This window comes from Schistosoma haematobium, chromosome 2, assembly GCF_000699445.3.
Source record: "Schistosoma haematobium chromosome 2, whole genome shotgun sequence".
Taxonomy (NCBI): Eukaryota; Metazoa; Platyhelminthes; class Trematoda; order Strigeidida; family Schistosomatidae; genus Schistosoma; species Schistosoma haematobium.
Window position 1 is genome coordinate 24,658,668 of NC_067197.1, and position 25,045 is coordinate 24,683,712.

General features: G+C 34.7%; 1 protein-coding gene across 1 annotated transcript; it reads left to right on the plus strand.

Moving 5' to 3' along the window:
* The first annotated feature begins 1,038 nt into the window (after positions 1–1,038).
* Positions 1,039–17,290, plus strand: MS3_00006537 (uncharacterized protein). Its single transcript, XM_051214703.1, has 10 exons — positions 1,039–1,314; positions 1,363–1,481; positions 1,510–1,626; positions 1,660–1,719; positions 1,750–1,845; positions 3,789–3,944; positions 4,428–4,489; positions 9,023–9,115; positions 12,136–12,269; positions 15,098–17,290. Exons 1-10 carry the CDS (start codon positions 1,258–1,260, stop codon positions 15,311–15,313), a joined length of 1,110 nt encoding a protein of 369 aa, XP_051067886.1. The 5' UTR covers positions 1,039–1,257; the 3' UTR covers positions 15,314–17,290.
* Positions 17,291–25,045: the final 7,755 nt, after the last annotated feature.

Here is a 25,045-nt window from a genome sequence, read left to right on the forward strand (position 1 = left end):
CTGTCAGTCATTTGTGTATTGTTGATAAGGTCAACCGATTGGGTATCAAGTCACCGTTAATTGATTGGCCTACTTCATATCTAAATAACTGACATCTTACGGTCGGCATAAACTGTAATTTTTCTCAGGCTATAGAATTTCCTAGTGGGGTCCCTCAAGATTCCTCACCAGGACCTGTTTTTTCCCAGTTTATGAAAACAACTTACGTCAGCAGGTATTGTTTAATTGTTTGTTTTTCACTGATAATGTGGAACTCTAGGGGGAAGTTTGGCACCAGGATGATAAGCTGGCACTTCAGGATGATCGAACTTGACTTCAAAGTCGGGCGAACAACAACACTCCAAAGTGTAAACTAGTTCATCCGAGACATGTTGTAGACTACGAATACAACTTAGGCATCTCCCCTCTAGAGGTACCCAGTTTGAAAATGATCTACGAGTTCCGGTATCCTATGATCTGAAGTCGCACGCTAATTGCGACAAAGAAAGGCCTCCGAGTAAATCTTGCACTGGTATCTTTGAGGAACAAAAATTTCCGCCTAATCTTCAACAGTTTCATTCGTCCCCATTTAGGGTATGGAAACACAGTTTTTTCTTCTCACTCCAAAAGGATAAGGATACATTGGAACATATTCAATGACGAGCTACGAAATCAAGCAGGGGACCAAAATTCAAGCCTTTTGAAGAGCACCTCAAATGAATGAGCCTTTACCTGTTAGAGGTGACCTTCTGACGACTTATAGCACCCTAAACATTCCTGGGCACTTTCGAATACCTACTAATGCACAGTCCCAACACAAACCTTAGGGGTAACACCCATAAACGAGGAATAACATAGCATAAAGGACTGCAGACACGCCTAATCCTTAAGAGTGGTAAAATTCTTGAATCATCTACCGACTGTAACAGTCCAAGAAACTTCGCAGGAATCCTTTAAAGGCAAACTTGACATATTCATAAGGACTAATGACAGTATCTCGCTATAATTTTTTTACTTTATTGTTAAATATATCTAGGTTCCTGCCTGGCAGAATCGGTGGTCCACTACTACTAGATATGGAGGCCTATTAAGTGAAAGCTTCTTCTATTCCGTCCAGAACTATTTGAAACCTTCAATGCACACTTAAACGTACTTCAATCAACCAATCACGAGTTGGGACGGATATTTCTCCTTGATTTCAGGGAGGGCAATTTGGAACCACAGGTTGTGTTTCTTGAAGCCGACAGATCTTTTCGCGTCTACACAGGTGATAGACTGATGGAAGAATTTCAGGGTGCATTAAATAGCTTCCAAAAGGACTGGTTACAGTTGCAAGTATATTTACAACTGCGTTATAAACCACATTCTGGTAATTTTTTTTAGGAAAAGCACTCATCACTGGTTATGTCACTGTACAAACTCAAGGAGGAAGAGACAAGTTGCGTCCGTAGTGTTAAACATTGTAGAAACTATATGAAACTTTTGAAGCATGAAATTGCAAGGTAATCTGTCTTTATCTAAAATTGGCAGTCTTCAAAAGAATGCTACGGGTGATGAGATTACCATACTTGAAAAAGCCAAAATCGATATTCTTAAGAAAGAGTATGTTTTACGGGATATTGAAGATGTTTTACCTCGCACACCAGGGTATGTAGACTCTCTGCGGATTTATTTAGATAGCTTGTATTTGCGTATCGTACTTGGAGCTCTTAATATATCGTTTGCTAACAAGGAGGACAAGTAATAACTAGGTTTTAGTAATGTGCTCAGATTCAGATACAAGAATGATTACGAACGGTTTAAAATCATTATTTCGGGAATATGTGCATTTTTGGCGTTTCTGCTATACTTTTACGTTCAGAATAGGTGAGTTCGTCGTTATGTTATTAAAGATAGTATATGTATTTCACTATTGTCAAATAATCATGACTTTTTCGCATCAAGTGTTTGGAAAAAGGTAATTCTGGCTGTACGCTGTTGCAAGTCTTAAACTTTGATAATAATACTGTGTGACCACTTTGCGGCCTGAAGAAGTGTTAAGCACATCACTCTCACGCCCTATTATGTAATCTAATTGCGAAAGCCTCCAGTTGATGTTCGAAAGGCGTGGTTTGAAGTACTTTTGTTAAAATAATCTCTCAGTTATTCATAGGAAAATATCACACCGTTAATTCTTCAGCGGACATTTTCAGATGCTTATATGGTGTATCAAGATCCTCTTTCGTTAGGCATCAATTATTCTGATGACAGCGTCTATGGGATTCTTATGTAAAATCACTGACTGAATAGACTGGGTCACATTAGGATGCATCAATAATAAATACCCAACCTTAAGAATTGACTTTATAACATCACCTTAAATATCTCCGCTACAAGGAATTTATAATTGAGGAAGCATGGTTCATTACGGTCCTTCTGATAAAATTAAGTTTAATCTCCTTTGTAATGTTTAGTTCTGTCACTGAGTGGATGACGATATCTTGTTAACTCCAAAGTTATGATCGGATTACATGCAATAGTTGTTCAAGTAATGGCAAAAAATCACCGGACATAGTTATTGTCTCAACACTTACTTTACCGAACATTTCCAAGGTCAGAAGCGTTTATGTACAAGTTGTTCAATAGGTTCAAATCTCAAAACTTTTCTGCATAAATCTCTACAACATTGAGTGCCGAAATCTGACTACCTATCACGAAGGTCGCTAATTAAAGTCTTTGTTCGTCCCGTTGCCTAGATCCTGGTTCAGCAAATACTTCCGAGACTTATTAGCTTATAAGGACCTGTCGAATTTTATGAAAAAGAGTTTCAACAGGTTCTGATGGCAGTAAGTGCTAATCTTCTTAGAGCTCACAAGTACTACTTGGTTGTATACTCCACTATGACCTTAATTTGTCATTAAACTCTACTGATACAAAGATTTTGGAGCCACTGATATAGGTAGGATTTAAGGATAACTATGTAGTAAAATATTTTCGAACTTGCGTCGTCGTGACTGGATCATGGCGAGTCATTTAAGCTAATGACAACCAGTAGTTTTGGACAATGATGTCGACCTTCACTTTTTAATTTTACTTCTCATAAAACCTAGCAACATTCTGATAAATGCTGTACAGCATTCTCTACCGTGTTATTGTGCAGGTATGTGACCTGGGTGTCGTAAGTAGATGATTTTAGAAGGCTGGAAACTTTCTGCTGTCTTGGAGACCGAGTTCGCTTTTCACCTGTCTAAGTGTTGATGTTCATGTAGCCTTAAAACCAACTACAGTGTATCCACTAATGTGCCTGATTTCCAACCACACTGCATGAGGACTATAAACAATATGAGGCTTCAAAACACAATAAGGTAGAATGGATATTAAATCTACATTGAATCTAAATTTAAATCTTCATTGATAGGGGAATCTGCTTAAAATGTTGAACGTCAAAAAAGGAAGAGAAGCTAACTTTTTAGCGTAACTTATGCATCCCTAGTCACTTGAGGTATGAGTTTTCCTAGTATGTTGTGGAGAGCATTTAAAGTTATCCATAATTCCTATATCATAATACGGTTTTCTGTATAGTTTGGTATTTTTCACTTATTTTCATCTGTTAAATTTGACATACTGCAATATCTCTCTACTGTACAAGGGTTTATGTTTCTGAATAATGTATGATCCTATACTCAGTTCAGTTGAAAGTAATGACTTCGTTGACAATTATTCATAGCCAACGTTAAAACTTGGTGGACATGTGTACCAGAGTATTTGGTAAATGAGTTAATCATATGTGCAATTAATTATCTTGCTGTCAATTTGTCATTTGTTTTTAGAATTGTGGATACTATTTTTCATTTTCTATTGGTATGGTACTATTGCACACTAACTATTCGCGAACGCATTCTTATTGCCAATGGGTCACGCATTAAAGGGTGGTGGAATATATCTCATTTTATGTCAACAGCCTATTCTGGTATTATGCTTATCTGGTGAGTGGTATTCGAGTTAGTTGTAAACTATCGATTGATCGCTTAATAAAAATATTTCTCTCCCATCTACTTTGAAAGGCTATGTTTTGTATGCATTCAAGCTCTATGTCATCGTAGTTTGGTGTAATTATATGGATTATTCTGTTTATTTGATCATGTCTGATGTTAATAGATAAAAGTGCTTAACTTAGTAGCTAGACGTTGAATACTTACGTATTAGAAGTCGATTAGTAAACTGTTGGACTAAATTTTATTCAAGGTAGAAAATATAATATTGGTTAATTAAAAGATATATTTTTAGTTAACGCTGATAATTGTATTATATTCCAAGCAAATATCTAATCCTTAATCCAGGAGGGGACAGATACCTTACATTTAGATCATTTGGTTATATATCAGATTCACTGGTTGTTAATGTGTGGCTAATTGCAATCTATAATTAAGTTATCCTCGTATCTTCATATCCTTTTAATTACATTCTAGGCCTAGATCTCGTTCGTATGACGAATTTCGTGATCAGTTCATGCTTTTTTGCTTATACCTAAGTAAGTAATGGTTTCAATAATTTGAGATTTAATCTGATGATATTCATCTGGATATAATTCTTTGCTCGCTTGTCTTTCTAGTCTGTTTTCAGACGGATCCAGAATACTCAGAGAATATAGTCCTGTTAAGTGAAATGGTTGGAAAGTACGGTTTTGTGAACAAGTAACAGTATATAAGTGTTTAAGGTGTATTTTTCACTCAACAAATACGGTGTTGTTTCAAGACTAACCTGTGTCAGTTTTATTTGTGTTGGTCAGTCGGTCGCAATGTAGAATCTGGTGCGTATGTACGTCAGTCCAAGTTTCCACACCCCATTAGCAGAGCGAGGTGTTGTTAGACCAAATCCCAGAATAGTAAAGGTACTAACAATATGAGTAGTGATTAAAAAGATTGGGCATCGAAAATACTACTAGAGAATAAAATATAAATTAGTGCGACAAAAAGATTACGAGGAATTGAAAAGCTTAGGATATGGGGGAAGACAAAAAATAGATATGCCTGTGCCACTACAAACAGTTTTGAGCCATTTCATCCAAAGTCTCTAACCACTGGTTAAGATAATCACTCGGACCCCAAAAGAGTAGTCTAAACCCATTAACACGAGTCAGTCTAGTTGTTAATGACTATGAACTGATGCCACGTTTCTGTTTGACCACCCCTAGCTTTCTTCCAGCTTGCTCGTATACCAGACAAAATCATTCGTCGAGATAGTTGGCGGTTGGGCACACGTAACATCTGTCCTAACCACCTCAGTTGATAAATATTTATAACCTCAATTGACTTCCCATCTTTACCTAGTATCCTATTCCTGACCCAAACGTTGGTTACTCGGTGGTCCAAAAGTACATGGACAATGCTTTGAGGACACCTATGGTTGAGTACTAGTAATCTACGAATGTTATTGTTATAATCTCTTTCTTCTTACGGTTATGAGCCAGCTATTCCTATTGCTTAGTATTCTCGGACACCGATTCACTCGACAAGTCCCCAAATCAGAACACGGTTGAACAGGAAAGAGATTATATTCCAAATAGCAAGTCAGAAGCACAATAGGGAAAACGTCGGTATATTTATAGTTTTTACATAAGAAGATTCCAGAGTATTCTCCGACTATCGACTAGTGCTGATTGGATAAGAATCAGCCAATCAGCGTGCACCAAAGCAATCATGCATTGAGCATGCTTTAATCTAGTCTATGTCCCGCTAACAGTTATCTATTCGTGATATTTCGCACTCACAAAGTAGAACAGAGTAAACTGTTGTACAGTGAATTCGTCCTTTAGTCGGGAGATGGATATTTTGCCTACGCCACAGGTGATGCAAATTGGAAAGAGCTAATCGTGCTTTTGGTATCTGTACCGAGATTTTGTCAGACATCAGGCCATAAGTACTGATGAGACTCAAGATCAGTGAGGCGGTCGATACGCTCGACTACTTTGCCTCCTGTTATTAATTCAGGCGCTGACGCAAGTTAGTCCCGGAGCAAAATTTCGCTTTTGGGGTGCGAAAATTATATCTTGATGTGGTCATGGGACTGCATTTCGTTAGTGTTTTAACCAAACAAAGCTATATTATTTGTGTACTCTAAGTCTACAAGTGAATTTACTAGCATAAGATCAACCTCAGGGAAATCGGATGATGAAAATGTTGTCTATGACAGAGTTAAATAAAAATGCGTAAAGCGGAAAACCTTGACGTATACCACTTAAAGTAACCAATTCCGATGACCGTTCATCATAATAAGCTCTGACTCAACTAGTAGTGTTCCAGTAGATAGCCTACACAAGGTTAATGTACTTCTCTGGTATGCCTTTTAATGACAGACACTGCCACAGAACCTCACGATCAACAGAGTGTAACTCTGCCTCAAGGCCAAAGAATATAATTATGGTCTGACGTCGAAAAGTATGTCTATGTTCCAGAATCTGCCGAAGGTCGAATATTCGGTGTTGGCGAGATATCCATCTGGTAGCCAATAGACGTGTATAATGTTCAGCAGTCCGGACTATATCATGTTATTGCCTCCGTCATGGTCTCTAAGAGTAGAAGATATATTTTCTGAAGCAGGTTTTTGACTATAGGTGTCTTCGAAACATTGCTAGCGTTTTGTGGAACGACTGAGTGAGGAATGCTGAGGTGTTAGGTGTAGGGCACTTGACAAAAGTGGGAAATCAATTTATGAGGTTGTAAACCTTCAGCTACTGTGGTGGTCAGAATATATGTTACGTGTGCCTAACCGCTGCCTACATCGACTATCGATGGTTGTTAGTTTAGGAGTAAGAGTAAGTTGAACGAAAGCTAGTGGCAGTCAGACCAAAAAGTGTCGTCAGTCCGTGAAGTCATTGACCGTTGGTCTAAGCCGTGTCAGTTGGTGCAGACTACTTGATCGGCGCCTGCAAGACATTCACAATCAGTGATTGGTGACTGTAAGTCACACGGCTCAGAATCATTTACATTCGCGCGGACTGATCCACTCCTTATCTTCCTCTAGATCTTATATTCAATTATTCCTTCATATATGCTTTCCCATTTCGTCTTTTTGAACCCTATTCTCAATCTCTTGTCTTTCTCATTGCCATTGACACCACATTCCTCAAATCTCTTGCCAGTCATCTTGTTAGTTTCATCTTGTCGTGCTAATTCAGCATGGAAACTTGACCAAACGCACATCTGTGTTAGACTCCATGTTGATAATGACTGACTGTTGAGTGAGTGTTTCTGTTTTTGTCATTATCGTCGTTCTTCAGCAAGAAGTCTTTGTAAATAACGCCTTTATTGAAATTTTCTTGACCATATGACCAACTAAGCATAGGATGGACTATTACATTTTTTGGCCATTCACTCGTAATATCATACATCATGTGGATAGTTTAAATGGTTGATGTGTGTGTTTTCTATATATAGCGATCATGTCCACGCTAGTATCTGGTTCGCTAAAGTATTTTTAAAGTTATGATCCTATTTTGATGCACTACATTGCGTTAGTATTAGCGCATAAAATCTTTATCATTTTACATATATTTTCATCTTACTGATCCGATTGAAATGAAATCAGACATGTCCTAACCTCATAGAAAAGGTATACTCAAGTTACAATTGTACTTTTGATGTATTTATTTTCCCGACTGCCGTTCAGATTGCAGTCTACCAACTTTAATTAAAACAGTTTGGTGTTCTTTATTGCTGTCCGGTCAGTGTACCTTATAGATTGAGATACTGACTTAGATTGTTAATCAGTAAGTTGTACCGAAGGAGATAATGGTGTTCACACAGCTTTGTTGTCATTAAGTGCGTGGTGTTCTTATTCGCATTTCTTTTTTGAAAATTAGTTAATCATTGATAATTCTTAAAAATTTATATTTTGTAGTCAGCGGAAAGACAAAACAGAATTGTTTTTACTCATGTGTTTCGTTATTTAATACTAATAACTTTATCAGAGTACTATTCATTATACTAATTAGCAAAACGTTGTTAAGAACACAATTTTGCTTTGTTTTTTCATCAGTTGGATAATACAAATTTCTAGTGATAATACCACTCTCCCAATGCCCAAATTTTTTTAAACCATTAAATCATTGATAATAATACTGAAAGTTCCTATTTTCAAATGAACAAAAACAAATAGGTTCACTTTAAATGATATTTTCTTGTTTGTATTGGGTCAGTCATGTATAAAGCGGGGTATGGATTTGATAGTTATTAGAAATAAATAGGAAATTGTTAATATTCTAAGAAGCGATTTCATTTTACTATGTATATATTCAGAATTAGAAACCATCGTCGTAAGAGATGTTGTTTGTATAGTGATCACAATTTTTCGGTCATAAGTCCGTGTTTAGTTAAGATATCTGTACATTAATCATCTGTAATATAACCAAAATAGATTGTACCATATATCGTGGATGTAATTAACATTCTTTTGAATAATATGAACCTTGCACTATTTGTTTATGTTTGATATAATGGGCAAGAATTGTGCTTAATTGACAAGTCTTAGTTCATTGGAGAGTGAGTAACCTGCAAAACTGATTTCCTCTAATCGTTTAGGACATTTAACTATATTTATTTTTCGGCTAATAATTTATAATGAACCATATTATTTTGTTAAAAAATTCCTACTCTTCTGACTGGTCTTGTTTGTAATCTCAAATCGTTCGAGGCCTTACGTTAATAATTCGGTCTCATGAACAACTATCACTTGGCCATATTGTGTCATACATTGGATATTATGCATTAGTCGACGTTTTTTTATTTTAACAATCGAAAATTGGTTCGTGGAATCACACTGCATATTACTGTTTAATTTTTCTTTTTCAATTTCGAACAGTTCCTTAGCACGTATTCGTTTATTTATCCCCTTTCTTCCCTGTTGTTTTTTAATATCTTTCTTTTGCTTACTTCTCTAACAGTCTATGTTCTATTGAGAAATGTTGAGCAACTGGAAAGAACTGTACATTTTTTGTGGTGATTGTCTCCCAGATTCCTGTATCTCCTGCAATAATTTTTGCTGATAACTTTTTTTTCTTTTACAGATCTTGTTCATTTTATACAATTTCAATATCAAATAAGTTGCCTATATAAACTTCGTACTTTGGGTTGTCGACATCCAATGGATATAACTGTTGGTAAATTAATGGACTTTATTATTTATTTTAAAGTATTTTATTGACTTCTGTGAAAGTATTTATATTATATTGTCATATATATGGGTGTACAGTAGGACGTGGTTGTATATTGAGATTATCTATTTGACTGAGTTTGTGGTCTGTGTTCAATGTTGATTGTGTGAACTATGTTCTATGATACATTATTATACTTAAATCAGTCATGTAATACAAAGTGTCTAGTTATTTAGTGTGATTGTAAGTTTTGTTCCTTATGGATTAAATCAGTGAATTGATAAGATTTACGATGTGCTTTCATCGGGTTAAATCGGTTGAGATTTGTTAACATAAAGTTTCCCATCTCGATCTTTCGATACTGGCCTGCTCAATTGAGGAGAAATTTTCTGAGACGGCACTGTTCAATATCTGTAATCAAAGTTTTGTAATTTTTACTTAATGATAGTACGTTTTGACGTAGAATCAATTCTATCAGGTAATTTTACTATGAACCACTGTCAGATGGTGTTATAACTTGTGACAGCAGATTAGAGCGCAGCGAATTATCGATCGGACCAAAGACGCTTAAACACATGAGAACAACCTAGAGTCCTGATTGGTTCTGCTTCCCTGTCTAGCCCAGCCAGTTGAGTCCAGAACGCAAGTCTCAGCCTCGGAGATATGAATCATTATATTTTAAGCATACTGAGTTTATATTTGAAGCAAGTAAAGTAGTTTCCAGATGACTTACCTCCGGCTCTTTTTAAAGATGGCGGTGACTTTCTGACTAAGGAATTGACGACGTTGTTTACAAAGGTTTGGGAGCTAGAGAGTGTACCAACGTCATGGAATGAATCGATAGTTGTCCCTATCTTTAAAAAGGGTTCACGTCGTTCCTGTAACAACTATCGGGGGATAAGTGTACTTCCGATTGCGTCCAAGCTATTGGCTTCCGTCATACTTCGTAGGTTGTTCAAAACCCGAGAAAGATTGACTCGCGAGGAGCAGGCTGGTTTTCGTTCTGGTCGAGGATATATTGATCATATCTTCACTCTCCACCAAATGTTAGAACACCGTCATACTTATCTCGACATCAGGGCTGCCTTCGATTCGTTGGACAGGACTGTTCTCTGGGATTGTCTATTGAAGAAGGGTGTGCCTGAGGAGTTTATTAACATCCTAAAAGCCCTATATACAAACACCTCAGGTAGAGTGAGGGCATACAACCACCTTTCTCCATTGTTCCATTCAAGCATTGGGGTTAGACAGGGTTGCCCAATCTCACCATTCCTCTTCAACTTTGCCATCGACGACATTCTGGAAACAGCTCTGATGGATGTAAGTAATGGTGGTGTGGATCTGTTGCCTGGAGAAAAACTTCTCGACCTTGAGTATGCGGATGATATTGTCTTACTGTGCGATAATGCCCAAGCCATGCAATCCTCACTTAATCAGTTGGCAATCAGTGTCCGTAGGTATGGTATGTGCTTTGCACCTTCGAAGTGCAAAGTACTTCTACAAGACTGGCAGGATTCTAATCCTGTACTCACCCTGGATGGTGAGCAGATAGAAGTAGTCGAGAAGTTCGTGTATCTGGGTAGCTGCATAAGTGCTGGTGGGGGTGTGAGTGATGAGATCAATGCACGTATAGTGAAAGCCAGAGCGGCTTACGCCAATCTAGGCCACCTTTGGCGCCTTCGTGATGTTAGTCTGGCTGTAAAAGGTCGGATCTATAACTCGTCGATGAGAGCAGTTTTGCTCTATGCTTGTGAAACCTGGCCTCTCCGAGTTGAGGATGTTAGACGACTCTCTGTGTTCGATCATCGCTGTCTCCGAAGGATTGCTGACATTCAGTGGCAACACCATGTCAGTAATGCAGAGGTTCGGCATCGTGTGTTCGGGCACAGAGATGATAATGCAATTGGTGTCACCATCTTGAAACACCGACTTCGGTGGCTTGGACATGTTCTACGAATGTCGTCCCAGAGAATTCCACGTCGTGCATTATTTGCCGACTCTGGGACTGGTTGGAAGAAGCGGAGAGGTGGTCAGTGCATGACATGGTGTCGTGGCATGAAAGGAAGCTGCAAAGGACTGGCTTGTGTTGGTCCTTTACGACTCCCTGGTTGGGGTCCGAGAGATGGTGCTACACAGTGGCTAGAGACGTTGTCAGATATGGCTCAGAATAGAAGCCAGTGGCGATCCTGCTGTAACCTTCTTTTGCTTTCTTCATAAAAAGTGGTTGTGTCTCCCTTAACTGAAAGAATTCTTCTGATTGTACCTTTCAGTTCCCTCATTATTACTACACTATCTTACACCAATCTCTTCGTTATTGTTCTCTTTTTTCTTACGCTCCTTACCTTTTTTTCTCTTCGAATTCTCATTGCTTTGTGTGGCTCATATATATTGGCACTCTCTTGTATCAATATTTATGTGTTCAAATGAATAAATAAATGAATAAATACTGAGTTTATATACCAAACACCGACCACAACGTACCAATAAAATATGAACAACATTTTACAGGAATTAGCCAGATGTGGCTGTGGATGACGAAGGTAGCGATTAACAGACAGGGAATAGTTCATGAATGGTAAATCGTATAATAATAGTTCATAGGTCAAAATAAAGCTCATAATAAGAGGGGTATGAATATGAACAGTTTAGTTACATAACAATTATACGATAAAAACATACTCATAATATTGGTCCATAAATGGATCCCAAAAATTACTATTCATTATTCCTATCGGGATACAACAGATGGTGTTGAAAGACATCAATGAGGTTTTATGCCATTTATTAATACACTGAGGTTCAAGACATTGATATGATTTTGAGTCTTCATTGGTAAACTGTTCATTGTTAACGTTATTTTCTGTCCCTTTTTTATATGTTGTCTTTCCCTGTTTTTGATTTTTGTATTCTAAGGTATTTCAGAGTGGGGCAACCGAAATCAATTGTAGTTAAAATTATTAAGTCATGTTTGATTTACTTCTTAAGTAATATGCTAATTCATTCCACTGGATAATTTCTTTTCACAGATGGTTTCATGTCATGGATGTTTCGTCGAATTACGTTCGTCCTACCTTTCCTATTTGTAGTATACGGTTTTGAACTATACATGGCTTATAATCTTTACGTCATATCCCAACAGAGCTATTGTCACGAATGGCAGGTCAGATATTATTTAAATGTTTGCAAAATTACTTAATATAAAACTGATATCTTATAAATACATACAGGCCAAGTGGCAAATGTGATTACATTTTATCAGCATTTAGTTACCGAATCCATTTTATTGGGGGTTAAAAGGAACGAAATAAAACTAAGTAACACTAAGTTAATATTAATATTTGTTAAAGTTCCATGCTTGTTATTAATTAAACGTATTTATGCTTCTTAAGATCCACGAATAACAGAAAGCAGCTTCAATCAATCACAGATTGTGGTTTAACTAGATTCGTACTATACATTCAATTGTAGGTGCTCTATTTGTTTCATAACATTCATTTTCAAAACTATGTTTTATTCAAATAATTGACAAAACCTGTGTGGTCTTTATTGTCTTTTGTTGAATTTTTCTGTCTTTATCCATCAGCGTCAGATTTTTATGTAGGAAGTGGCATAGTAAGCTTTTTTCACCAAACATCTTTACCTTCGTAACTGTCCAACGTTTCAGCAAGTAGACTTCTGAAAAATACTATAATGCTTAGCGACCTACCAGGTTTTCCGAAAGCTTCAGTAATACGATTAGAATGTTGAATAAACTTTAGTACGATAGAAATAGTTTGTACCAGCCTACTGTTAGCGGATATATATAGAGATTTTCTTGGTCTCTAATAGTTTCTAATCCGATTTTTCACTTGGTAGACAATGTCAACATCAGTGGTTCGAACAGCCATCTACTTCATGGATCATCTCAGTCTATTTAGCTGGCCGCTTAAAGCTCTTTCTCTACAGTTAATTTTGAAAACCAAAGTAAAATAGTCCATTTCTTATTAGAAATGATTGACATTCTAAGCACTTCAGCTGGTTGATATTCACATCAGCAACCCACTTTCTTCATTCACTTAAGACTCTACACCTAAATTCAATATTTTTTACTTACTAGTCATAAAACATTCCAGCAATGCTTAAGTAGATTTGTTTGACTCACTAATCTATTCTCTAACTTTTATTTACTTGTGCATACCAAATAACTAGAGGATCATTTTAATACCTAACGACAAACAATCTCTTTAGTGGTGAGTTTTGTTGTGAATCGTATTTTACCTACATTACTGTCAGTTATCAAAAAATTCAATCTGTAACCTAAAAGAGTACAAATGAACCGACTCAACTCATTTCGCAAATTGAGCACAGTTATTTTGTTTTTTAAAATACCTTTTTCATCTTAAGTGATTTTTTACGGTTGTCTTTTATTATGTTATGCTAATTAATCTTGTATTTAAATAGTGATGTTTATAGATTTCACCTCAGCCACTTAGTTTCACAACATCTTCGATTTACACCCAGATGGTTTTTTTGGATGAATCACTGGTTCATTTTAGAACGGATCATAAGGATTTAACATATATCGTCTGATGTTTTTTTCCGTACGATGTCGATCTTGGGACTTAATAATAATAACAATAATTCTAGCGGAATAGCATGAATCCATTTTATTTTGTTGGTTTTCGTCAGCCGCTTACAGCCTCTAATATTTAAAAATCATATTTACAAAATGGGTTTAAATTAATTACATGAGAGAGTTTAGTCGGATGTTGAAAACATATTAGCATAGCAAGGGTGTAAATAAATTTAATAGACTGAATATTGTAAATATATACCTCATGTAAAAGAAAATTCCACAACATTGATTGTGACAACAGTTCAAATGGCCAGAAACAAGTGATTACGTAATGAGTAAACGCCGATAGGAATAAAATGAGTAAAGCTCAGTTAGTAAAATAAGATTACTAATCTGGAAGATAGTTGAAATAAAAACTCAATGATGTAATAAATGCAAGAAATTTAGAAAAGTTTAAGATGTAACAAAGGTATATTTGTCGCCAATCCAAGGAAAAATTAATAACCATCTCATTTTGAACACGTAAATCAGGTTTTTGACGCCTGACAGCAACAGCTTCAGCAAACTTCAGAGTTGAGTTTGGCTGCTTATTAATCACCTTGACAAATTGAAAGGTATCGACCTGATGTCCTGTATCCAAGATATGTTTGGTAATTGCACTGTTCAGAGTCGTTTTTTCTCTTGTTGCAAGGCTTTTTGGAACATGCTCAAAAACTAAAATATACCCTCCTTTCTGTTCGGCCAATGTAGCTGCTTTGGTAGGTACACGTAAATTTATAAGTACAGTTGGCATTAATGTGAAAGGGGTGCTTGTCAACCTTTGATTAGGTTATTGAACATGTTTTATACAGAATTAATGGTTTGGTTGCCGGCTAAATTCTGGCTAGTGCAGTGTTAAGCCTCCTGTTGATTGTGCTTGTGACGTCATCACCTTTGAAGTTGAGATTTGTGGATATTGGTTTTTTATTGACTGTAATCACTTCCGTCTTGTTTTCTATAGGTTATAAATATATATTTGATAACAACATTTTCATGTTTTATTACTATTCACATTTATCATACTGTACTAATAATCTCCCTTTGATGTAAGTTCCATTTCAAGAGTATTATTTCATTAAAATCATAAGCCGATTTATGTTAAATCATCATTAGAAATCTAAGCGGCCGTTTTGTCCTAGCATGGAACTCCTCAGCAGTGTGCATCAACGACTCCACACGCACGAATTGAACTCATAATCTCCGGTCTCGTACGTGAACGCTTAATCTCTAGACCACTTAGTTGGGATCAACAACCCTGTACTAAAAATAAATTTTATTATTTTTTGTTTAGCTGTAAATATAACTAGTGAATTACATACACATTTTCTTTTCGACCAACGATGATCATTCTGATAACTTACTGTATAATGGTTATAATGTATTTTCTATTAAAGGTACCTGCTGTATCAATCATTTATTTCATACTAGCAATGGGCAGTATTGTGACAGTTTTACAAGTGATACGTCAAAAGATTTGTGCACCACCGCCTATTGTACTTCATGATCATTTAACGAAAAAGTATAGTTTTGCTGTACCAAATGAAAACTTTAAGGCTTATGACGAATTCGGTGATAATGATGATACAACAACAGAAAAGGTCATCACATAATTATCTTGTATACATACTTGCTGAATTGAATTTTTGTGTATCATTTATTATGAAAATGTTTCCCTTCTGTTTTGTAAAGAAAATAAAATAGAATCATTTATAGCTGATCTCTTTTCCAATAAAAAAGGTGTCTGTGTTGATTCCTATAATTCCTGTATGTGTTTTTAATATATACTATTGAAAATATATGATTTACACATTTCTGTCAACTCAATTTCTTCTGTTTGCATACTTTTTTTTAACTCTGCAACATTCTCTCCGACGTTAAAAAGCGAATTAAAGTTACATTTTTACTATACCTTTGAAGTTTCGTGTTTTACAGTTGACGTATACAGATATTTTTCTATTATGTATGTAGTGCTGTGTATATGACGATCATCCTTTCTTTTGCTTCGCAAGCTAATTTTATAGTTGGCTAACATCATTGAAGAACAAATTTCCTTATCTATACTCACTAACCATTTTTATATTTGATCCAGATAAACAAGACATTGGACATTTTATTACCTTCACTACTTGTTTGTTCAGGTAAATTATAATATTTTATTCTCAAAGATATCATACTTCTATGAATTTGGTGATCATCTTTTTGTGTTAATGGAGTGAGGCAACTTGGACCGATGCATATATGTGCCTGGTCCTACGTTGTAGCTGACTGACTCATACTTAATGTATTATTTATATTACATACGCTTGGATACTATGTATTTTCCTCGTTCTCCTAATTTATTGTATACATTATTATTGTACATGTTGTTTAGCTTGTATATTTCCAATTAGTGTTTTTTTAATTCACATATTTTGATAGTATGAAAAGCGTAGTTTCAAAATTTTTAAATGCCAAAGTATATTCATTTCATTAGTTTAATGTTGTCTTGATGAAAAGAGAATATATTCTATGACGTAAATGAGGTTTTCTCTTGTAGAACTAAACATTCAATATTTAAGTCATTGCTCCACACTAGTCTTTTATAACACTGTTCATATCCACCTGTGTGAAAAAGTTCTTGTTATATCCGCGCCGCTTATTATTTATACTTGAAAAATACAAGGAATCAGGACGCGAAGTAATAACATGAAGACTAGTACGAGTGAAGATTTATCAATCCCAAAACAAGACCACCTTAATTGCAAATACACTCAATATATATTGATTAGACACTCATTTTGATTATAAATTAAAATCACAGAAATAGAAAAATACCCAGAGTAATAGCAAAATCACATGTCTATCAGGCTCAGCATAGTTCATGTTGATTTAATACAAGAATATCGTATCTTAAAGTGACATCATTCTCAATTAAATTAATATTATAACCAATAACATATCACAGTGGAAAATAAAAACAAATATTACACCACATTGAATTAAATATACGGAAGTAATTTTGAATAGAAGTAACAATGGGTAAAAGGCATTAATCTTGTCTTTTTCATCCCGTCATATCAGTTTTAGAGGATAAAATAAAACTACGTTTGTAAGTAGGGAATTTCTTAAAATTACGATCTAACTTACAGACCATTTTCTTTGCTCAATGAAAATGCAACCAGATTCTTAACTATGCTTTCCTTGAGATTCAGGCTAGCTTTAAACTTTAGCCGTTAGTTGTAATAATATTCACACAGGTACAAGTTTCTTGACTTACAAAACGTTAGATAATATTTAAATGCTTTACAGAGCCGAAAAGGGCTGGGAGTCTTGTATGTATGATCACCGTTGATATTCGCTTCAATATGATCTATTCAGAATCTGGATTTGGAAAGAGGATAAACACTGTATAGCGTTATAGCGACTCGCGTGCAAATGGGTTTATTCTCATTTAACTCACTTAAGCCCTTTTGCTAACTTATTTAGCGGACAAAGCCATCCGCACTATAACAATTTATTGTACCCTTATTATTATTTTGTGCTTGTATGAAATACGCATGCTTGAATATTGCTTACGGCCTACGCATTTATTCACTCTGCTGGTCTCACTACTAACCGCTTATTTGATTCGATTACTCATTAATTTCACATGCTATATATATATGTCCATGTTATTCATATGGTTGACTCTGCTTTCTCGCTCGCTGATTGTACTCGATTACTTACATTCGCTCAGTCGCTCGCTTGCCTGTTTGCCGTTCGACACAACTCTTAATGCTCGTTTAATGCATCTGTAATTTTGGACATCTGTGTGTGTGGTCTCGAAATAAACGTAATCAACGCTTCGTATTCGCCTTCTGAATGATATACCGTTGGGGGTTAAATAGGACGGTTATCAAGACGAATTATATACGAAGTTTAAGGGATATATCGAATACCGACCACCACAGCGTTTCAGTAATAATTTTGTTGAGAGTTAGAAATGCAATAATAGCTTGTACGATTGAAAAGATTCTGTTGGTTACCTGGATGTCTGTCGTTTGTTTTTAGACTACCCGCCCAAATATTGGATTTTGTTGCTTGGAACAAAATTTATTTGATACATGACTGCTAGATGTATATTGGTTGTTGTTAAAACCCGTTGGTTGAACCCTGTTTCGAACTTGTTGGAGTGTATGCAGAGTTGAAGAAGATGCATTAGTAGCTTTCAAGTTTTGAATTTAAGCAGACCTAGTCTGACTGCACATTAACAACGACCAAATCGACAGGTATCATTCCGGACCAAGGGTTTGATGGAACAGTAGTAAGTTTATATTCAAATTACATTTGGTCATTCCATGGATGTACTTGAAAAGCCACAAATCCATAGTTGGAGGATATATTCATACCAGTTTACTGAAATCCGGGATATGAATCTTTGGGATACGGTATAGATCGATGATAAGAATTTTTACTTCAGTATAGCACACAGTTTTATGATAGTGGCATCATGTCAGATTAAATAACAATGACTTTCCACTTAAAGTGATTTAAAGAAATCAGAATTTTCATTATGGACGAGATGATTAATAAGAATCAATATAAAGTAAATACAAATCATGTAACGGTAAAAGGGTGTTCTACTGATTTTAAAAAATATAGACCTGGTAAAATGGTGTACTCAAATATATAGTCATATTCAAATGTTATTATTACTAGTGAATCAAATTGTCATTAGGAGAATCTGGTGCGAAAAGAACAAAAAACAGCAAAACAGTTACAGGATCGTGAATAGTTGATAAGATTTTCAGTGTTCACCTTTATTGTACCCTTTGCAAATTAAGGTATTGGATACACAAATCAGGATTGAAAATGTGAATTACTATGAACTTCACAGTTTAAAGCCGTTTTACGCCCACACTTTATAGATCCTGGTCGTTTCGTGTAAATAATGCCAAAAGTACACAATGAATCAGTGTGAAACCAAGAAACGATTATGATCCGTGTCGGCGGCACATGGTGTTTTTTCTCTGCACAACCATATCAGTATATATTCGGCTCTTCATTCGGGAAATACTGAGTCCAGTGAATTAATCTTGCTCAAAAGCATCAGATAGACTCGGAGATACGCATGGAGGCTGTCAGACTTTGTATTTCATCCTCTTTTATATTTGAAGCAGTGGCTATGTGAAGAGAATTAATCGGAAGTTAACCGAATAAGCTGTCTTTATCAGAGGTCGGAATGTTCGACTTTCCATTAGCCATGACACAAAGTCTCTATTGAACCACAAATCCATGGGAAATGTTTTCTTAAGTACCTGTAGTGAAAAAGTTTTAATGGATGTAAATCTCATGGAAAAATTTTTTTTACTTAGTAGAAATTTTTAAGTTGATTACCAAATGCTGGCTGTCCAATTTAACAATGTTTTCTCTGAAACAGTAATCAATTAAAAGTTCAAGAGATGTGACATCAGACCTAAGGATTATATAATCGCTTAGTTATAAATTTGTTACATAAGAATAATAATTAAGTTTGAAGTGGAACAGCTAGACAAGCGTTTAGCGTCATTTCAATATTTATTGAGAACTTAACGTGATCTATCTGTTTTAATACCTAATTTTCTTTGTACCTATTTTATTAATTGAAATAAACATTTACGTCCAAATGCTTCACTTCAAACTTACTGAATTTTTATTCTTATTTAACAAATTTATAACTAACCGATTATATAATATTAGGTCTGATTTCACATCTATTGAACTTTTAATTAATTACTGTCTTAGAGAAAACATTGTTAAATTGACCAACCACCATTCACTTTGTGACTGAATTGACTCTTAACCTCAATATATATATTGCTAATGTGATAGCTTCTTTTGTCGATTAATTTCATACAAGACTGTACTTCACAAACTGTATACAATATTTGTTTTATTATTAGATAATTGGGCATATTTTTTCTAAATAGTGTTATGGAAGATAATATCCATAATCGTACTTTAAAATGACAGATATTAATCTTGAACATTGAATAAACACACACAGATGCAACTTAGTATTTCATCCAATTTTAATAAAATTAAAATTGTTTAAAATGTATTGAGATAATAATAATTTAGTTACCAATGGTCATGAGTTAACTAGTCGTAGTCTGAGTAGGATCTGATGTGAATGTGTATCTGTCTAAGTTATTACAACGAGAAAATAAATTGATATGTGAAGAGCACAAGAGAAAATATAATTTAGTTCAACGAAAAGATAAATGTAAGGATATATGTAGGTGGATTGCGTCGCAAACTGACATCAATCGGGGTACCGTCGGAAAGTATAGAGCTCTGCATAGTTGTTTCATTTTAGTACGAGGTTCCTTAATAGCACGTATTCCCGGCCCCATAACAGATTGGACTTGAGAACTTTAATTCTCTCTATGGCGCCAAAACCAATGGACTACATGGTTGGCATTCAAATGTACATTTTCCCAACTTTGATTGACTCAAACTATGGCTCATTCATTCGCTGTTCTTGATGATAACTTTCACCACTGAAGTGTCTGAATTCCACCAGTTATGACTTCATTAGAGTCTAAAAAAAGTATTTTGAAGTAAGCTACAACACAGATCTAAACCTTCGTATTAATCAAATCAACGGTGGGTGTTATATAGAGGGATGAGATCTAAATAGAGCCCTGTTTGACTTAGCTTCTTTGTTCATTGGTACTCATCAATAAAGTACGTATGTAATCTTGATACCACTGACATTCTCTGTGTTATTTAAACTCATGTTATTAAGTTCCATCATCAAATAGGTCACCATTGAATTGTACGGTCTGTGTCTAACTTCCAGTTGGGACTGAGATATTTACGTTGACTGATTATTAAATACTAATCAATCTCATGTTTTCCAGTTCTTACTTTGGCGCCCTATAGTTTTCATCCCATCATATTCCTAACTACAAGCCGATTATAAATGAAAGAAAGAACTCCACAAGTAATTAACTTTTCAGATTTGTTTATGTGAATGATTTCGGTTTATCGATAGAAGCATACTGGAAGCAGAAATCCTTTACTTATGATTATCAACTAGCATATGACTTAGCTTAAGGTTTCCAACCACCTGAAATCCAAACTGTGCACGCACTAAGAAATCATTTAGACATCAGGCCAAATTGAAACTTGATCGGCAGGATCAGTTCCTTACTCAGGATTAGATAAACACGACGATCAGTGTGAACAAATAGTAATTGACTTTATAGTATAAAAGACTCACATATCCTGATTATTCTGTAATGCCTTTTTATTTTGTTGATATACTGTTTAACCAATTCTGGGTTTAACTAGATATCTAATATATACACAATCAATGTTTCTTTCTGTTTAAAGACCAAAACTGAATTTAATTTCTTCACAACTTGTTTCTTTTTAAAAGTAATAATTAAACATTATATTTACCATTTATTACTAAACAAAATAATTATATTTGAACTATGAAATTAATTGAATTTAGTTAATATTATAATGTGCTCAATAAACTATGAAATAGTTAAAAATCGACTCATTCTTTTTAGATTATTAAACACTTATTATATTAAATACTTATAACTTTTATTATGAATTAAAGTTATTTTAATAGTTGAATTCATGAGTTGATCTAAGCTAGACAACCATTGAAGACTTGAAAACATTGGACAGCTGTTTCTTCCTAGTATGGGACTTTTCAGCAGTGCGCATCCATGATCTCGCACCAAAAGGACTCGAACACAGGACCTCTGGTCTGCTGCTTGAACACCTAATCTCTAGACCACTGAGCCGGTATTCAACGGTGTTATTGTCTGACTTTAATCGATCAATGAATTCAACTTTTAAAATTACTACATTCTCCACAAACTCCTATTCTGATAATAATCATTATGTGCTCATGAGTGACTGGCTTTAAGATGAATTTCCTGGAGTTCTATTGAGAAGCCGTGACCAGCGTGGTCCAGTTTCTGTCGGTTAGAGATTGGTATCTACCTCACACAATGGATGAATGGTTGCGCAAGATCATGGATCTATTGAAGTCAGACAATAACACCGTTGAATACCGGCTCAGTGGTCTAGAGATTAAGTGTTCAAGCACCAGACCAGGGGTCCTGTGTTCGAGTCCTTTTGGTGCGAGATCATGGATGCGCACTGCTGAAAAGTCCCTTTCTAGGAAGAAACAGCCATCCAATGCTTTCAGGTCTTCAGTGGTAGTATAGTTTATATCGATTCATGAATTCAACTATTAAAATTATTACACTCTCCACAAACCCTTCATACTGATAAGAATTATGGTTCGTATGTATGCATCCATTTGGTTGTGAACATTTTTTGATGAGTTGATCTGAAATAAACAATTAGTTTGGTTGCTAAAAGTAAATATATGTACATATATTGATTCATAGTTAGATTCAATTGAAATACAGGAGGAAATGTCAAATTCATTGACGCTGATTGAATAAAGTATTACTGACATTGAACATTAGAAATAAATAAAAACTATAGAAATCAAACATATTTGCATTGAAAGTTGTTTTAATTCATTTTAGGAGGATATTATTATTTAATGGACACTATGTGCCCAAATATCTATTGATTGTTTAACCCTTCTATCTGTTATCATAATATCACTACATTCCTCTTTATGTATATTCTCTTGTATTATGGACATTAATTATTTTATAATTCATGTGTTTCCACTTTATGATATTATTTCGTTGCATTGAATTATTATAAACAACACATTTTAGATTACCATAGTTATTACGAAATCATAAAAGAAACTCTTGATAGCGAAATACACTACGGTTACTTGTAATTTGACTATTCCATTAAGTCAGAATGGGTTTTGTGGAGATTTTTAAAAATTTCACTGGTTGAAATCATGAGTCAATTGAAGCTAGACCACCATGGGAAACCAGAAAGCACTGGACGTCCGTTTCGTCCTAGTATGAGATTCCTCAGCAGTGCGCATCCACGATTCCGCCCCCCGCGAGACTCGAACCCAGGACCTATCAGTCTCGCTCCAGGCGCTTAACCGACTAGACCACTGGGCCGGCATCCAACGGTGTTAATGTCTATCTTCAACCAATCCACGCGGGGGGCGGGATCGTGGATGCGCACTGCTGAGGAGTCCCATACTAGGACGAAACAGCCGTCCAGTGATTCAAGGTTTTTCATGGTGGTCTAGCTTTAATTGACTCATAAATTCAACCAGTGGTATTGCATTAAGTAATAAAATCATTTCATTGTTTTAATAATTTCAAGATTTATAATTAGTATAACTGATTTTGATTCTTAAAATATTTTCTACTATAAATTTTTACAAAATGTAACATTTAGTAATAGAATTCATAATTATTATGTAACTTAATCCAAGTTATACGTTGTACTCTATACAAATATCAAGTGATGGAATTTATGGAGCCAATTCAATTTGACGATTATTTCCATCACAGATTGATATTGACCTAAGTATCTTTTGAAAACCAGATAACAATGAATAAATATTTTAAGCTTTATGCATTTACAACTATACGGTTGAGGACAGAATATATTTAGTAAGTAGATTATATTATATGATAATATTGTATTAACATATACTTCCTGATTTTAATTGGTTGTCTAACTAATATCAGTTCATTATGTGAAACATCACATTCTTCTTTGGTTCTTCTTCTTATTATTATTATTATCATTACATGGCCACTTTTAAACAGTCTATTTGACTGATAAACCACGGAATATAAAATAACTTGAAATCATAGATTACGAAATCAGTTTTTAATTCCTTACAGCACCTCATAATGAAATAAACATAATCAAATCTTCAATAAGAAAAAGAAAAACAATAATTATCCGCTATGATATTTCACCTAATTCTTCTATCATAATTGAAATTCCACATTCCCCTTAGATTTCCAGATGTATATGCTACTTTTAAATCATTCAATTCCATTTATCACAGAAATTGTTATTGTCAAATCTAATGAATCTGTATGTAATGATCTCAAAATTATTGATTTATATGAGCTGTTGGCAAATTAGTGTATTCATTTCACTTGAGAATTGTGTATTGAATACTGATATTACAAGTATTAGTGAAGATCAAAATAATGACATACTTTTGTTTATTTTGCCGAAAAATATAACTTTCTTGATTGATTGATTGATTGATCCAAACGAATAGGATTAGTTATCATTATTCAGTAATTTATCATCATTAGTAAAATGAATTCATTAAGCATATCTTAATTTATAAGGAATATGCGAATTTACATAGAATTCTCATACCGATTGTTGTTAGGTAAGTAAGTAACTGAACCGTTTTAACCGTTTCATTATTAATGATGCATAATTTATTGGAAAATAAATAGAAAAAAGAGAATTTTTCAAACAGTTATTGAGATATTTACTTGTTGATTTCAGAAAAGAAGAAACAACTAAAAACTTTGTAACTCACTAGTAAATCCCCAAATAACCCAGTAGAAAACATCAAATAGCAATAATATTTTGGTGAATGGTAATTAGTTTAATGCAAGACAAAAAACTGCTTCTATTCCTAACGGATCAACTGAATATAATCACATCTTACTGTTGTTATTCAAACTCAGGTTTACATTGGAAATGAACTGAGAATACATTAAGCTGTTGAGTTCCAAATAAGACCAAATGTAAATCATAAAGTTCACTACTCATCACTATCCAGAATATAATCAGTTTTTATACAGTAACTATATTGAAACATGTCTTCAAGTTTCGCAGCAATATTATGTAAAATAAATTTGGCAAGTTGATTGCAATTTAAAACCATCGGAAAACTTACGCTAGTCGGTTATTGATAAATATGCAATATCAATGGTTCAGATCATAAGTCAATTGAAGCTAGACCACTATGGAAAACCTGGAAGCACTGGACGGCCACTTCGTTCTATTGTGGGGCTTTTCAGCAGTGCGCATCCACGTTTTCCATGGTGGTCTAGCTTCAACTGACTCCTGATCTCAGCCATTAAAATTACTGTAATATACACCAAACCCTTCAAATATGCAATTATAACTAGTTTTCTATCGATTACAATTACTTTAGTCAATCAATTAAACGGGTTCTTTAACAAAAATGACCTTTGACCTCACAGAGAAAACTGCTAAAAGTTGTTCTGTAAATTATCTATATTCATATCATTATTATACTCCTGGTGGGGTTAAGTATTTAGACTATTCGTTGATGCAGAATATTCTGCCATGTTTGAGATTGTGTTATATTACAAGATACAATACAACACCAATAAATATTTAGGTTGACATTTGTTCTCCGAGCTGGTTAGTTTGGTCATAGAGCTTTCATCGTTCTTCTGAACAACATCATC

Excerpts from the sequence above, each read along its gene's own strand:
- MS3_00006537 (XM_051214703.1), top strand. The coding sequence starts at position 1,258 with ATGGAAGAATTTCAGGGTGCATTAAATAGCTTCCAAAAGGACTGGTTA. Across the intron at positions 1,720-1,749 it reads TTTGCTAACAAGGAGGACAA|ATTCAGATACAAGAATGATT; the intron begins GTAATAACTAGG and ends TAATGTGCTCAG. Across the intron at positions 4,490-9,022 it reads GCTTTTTTGCTTATACCTAA|ATCTTGTTCATTTTATACAA; the intron begins GTAAGTAATGGT and ends TTTCTTTTACAG.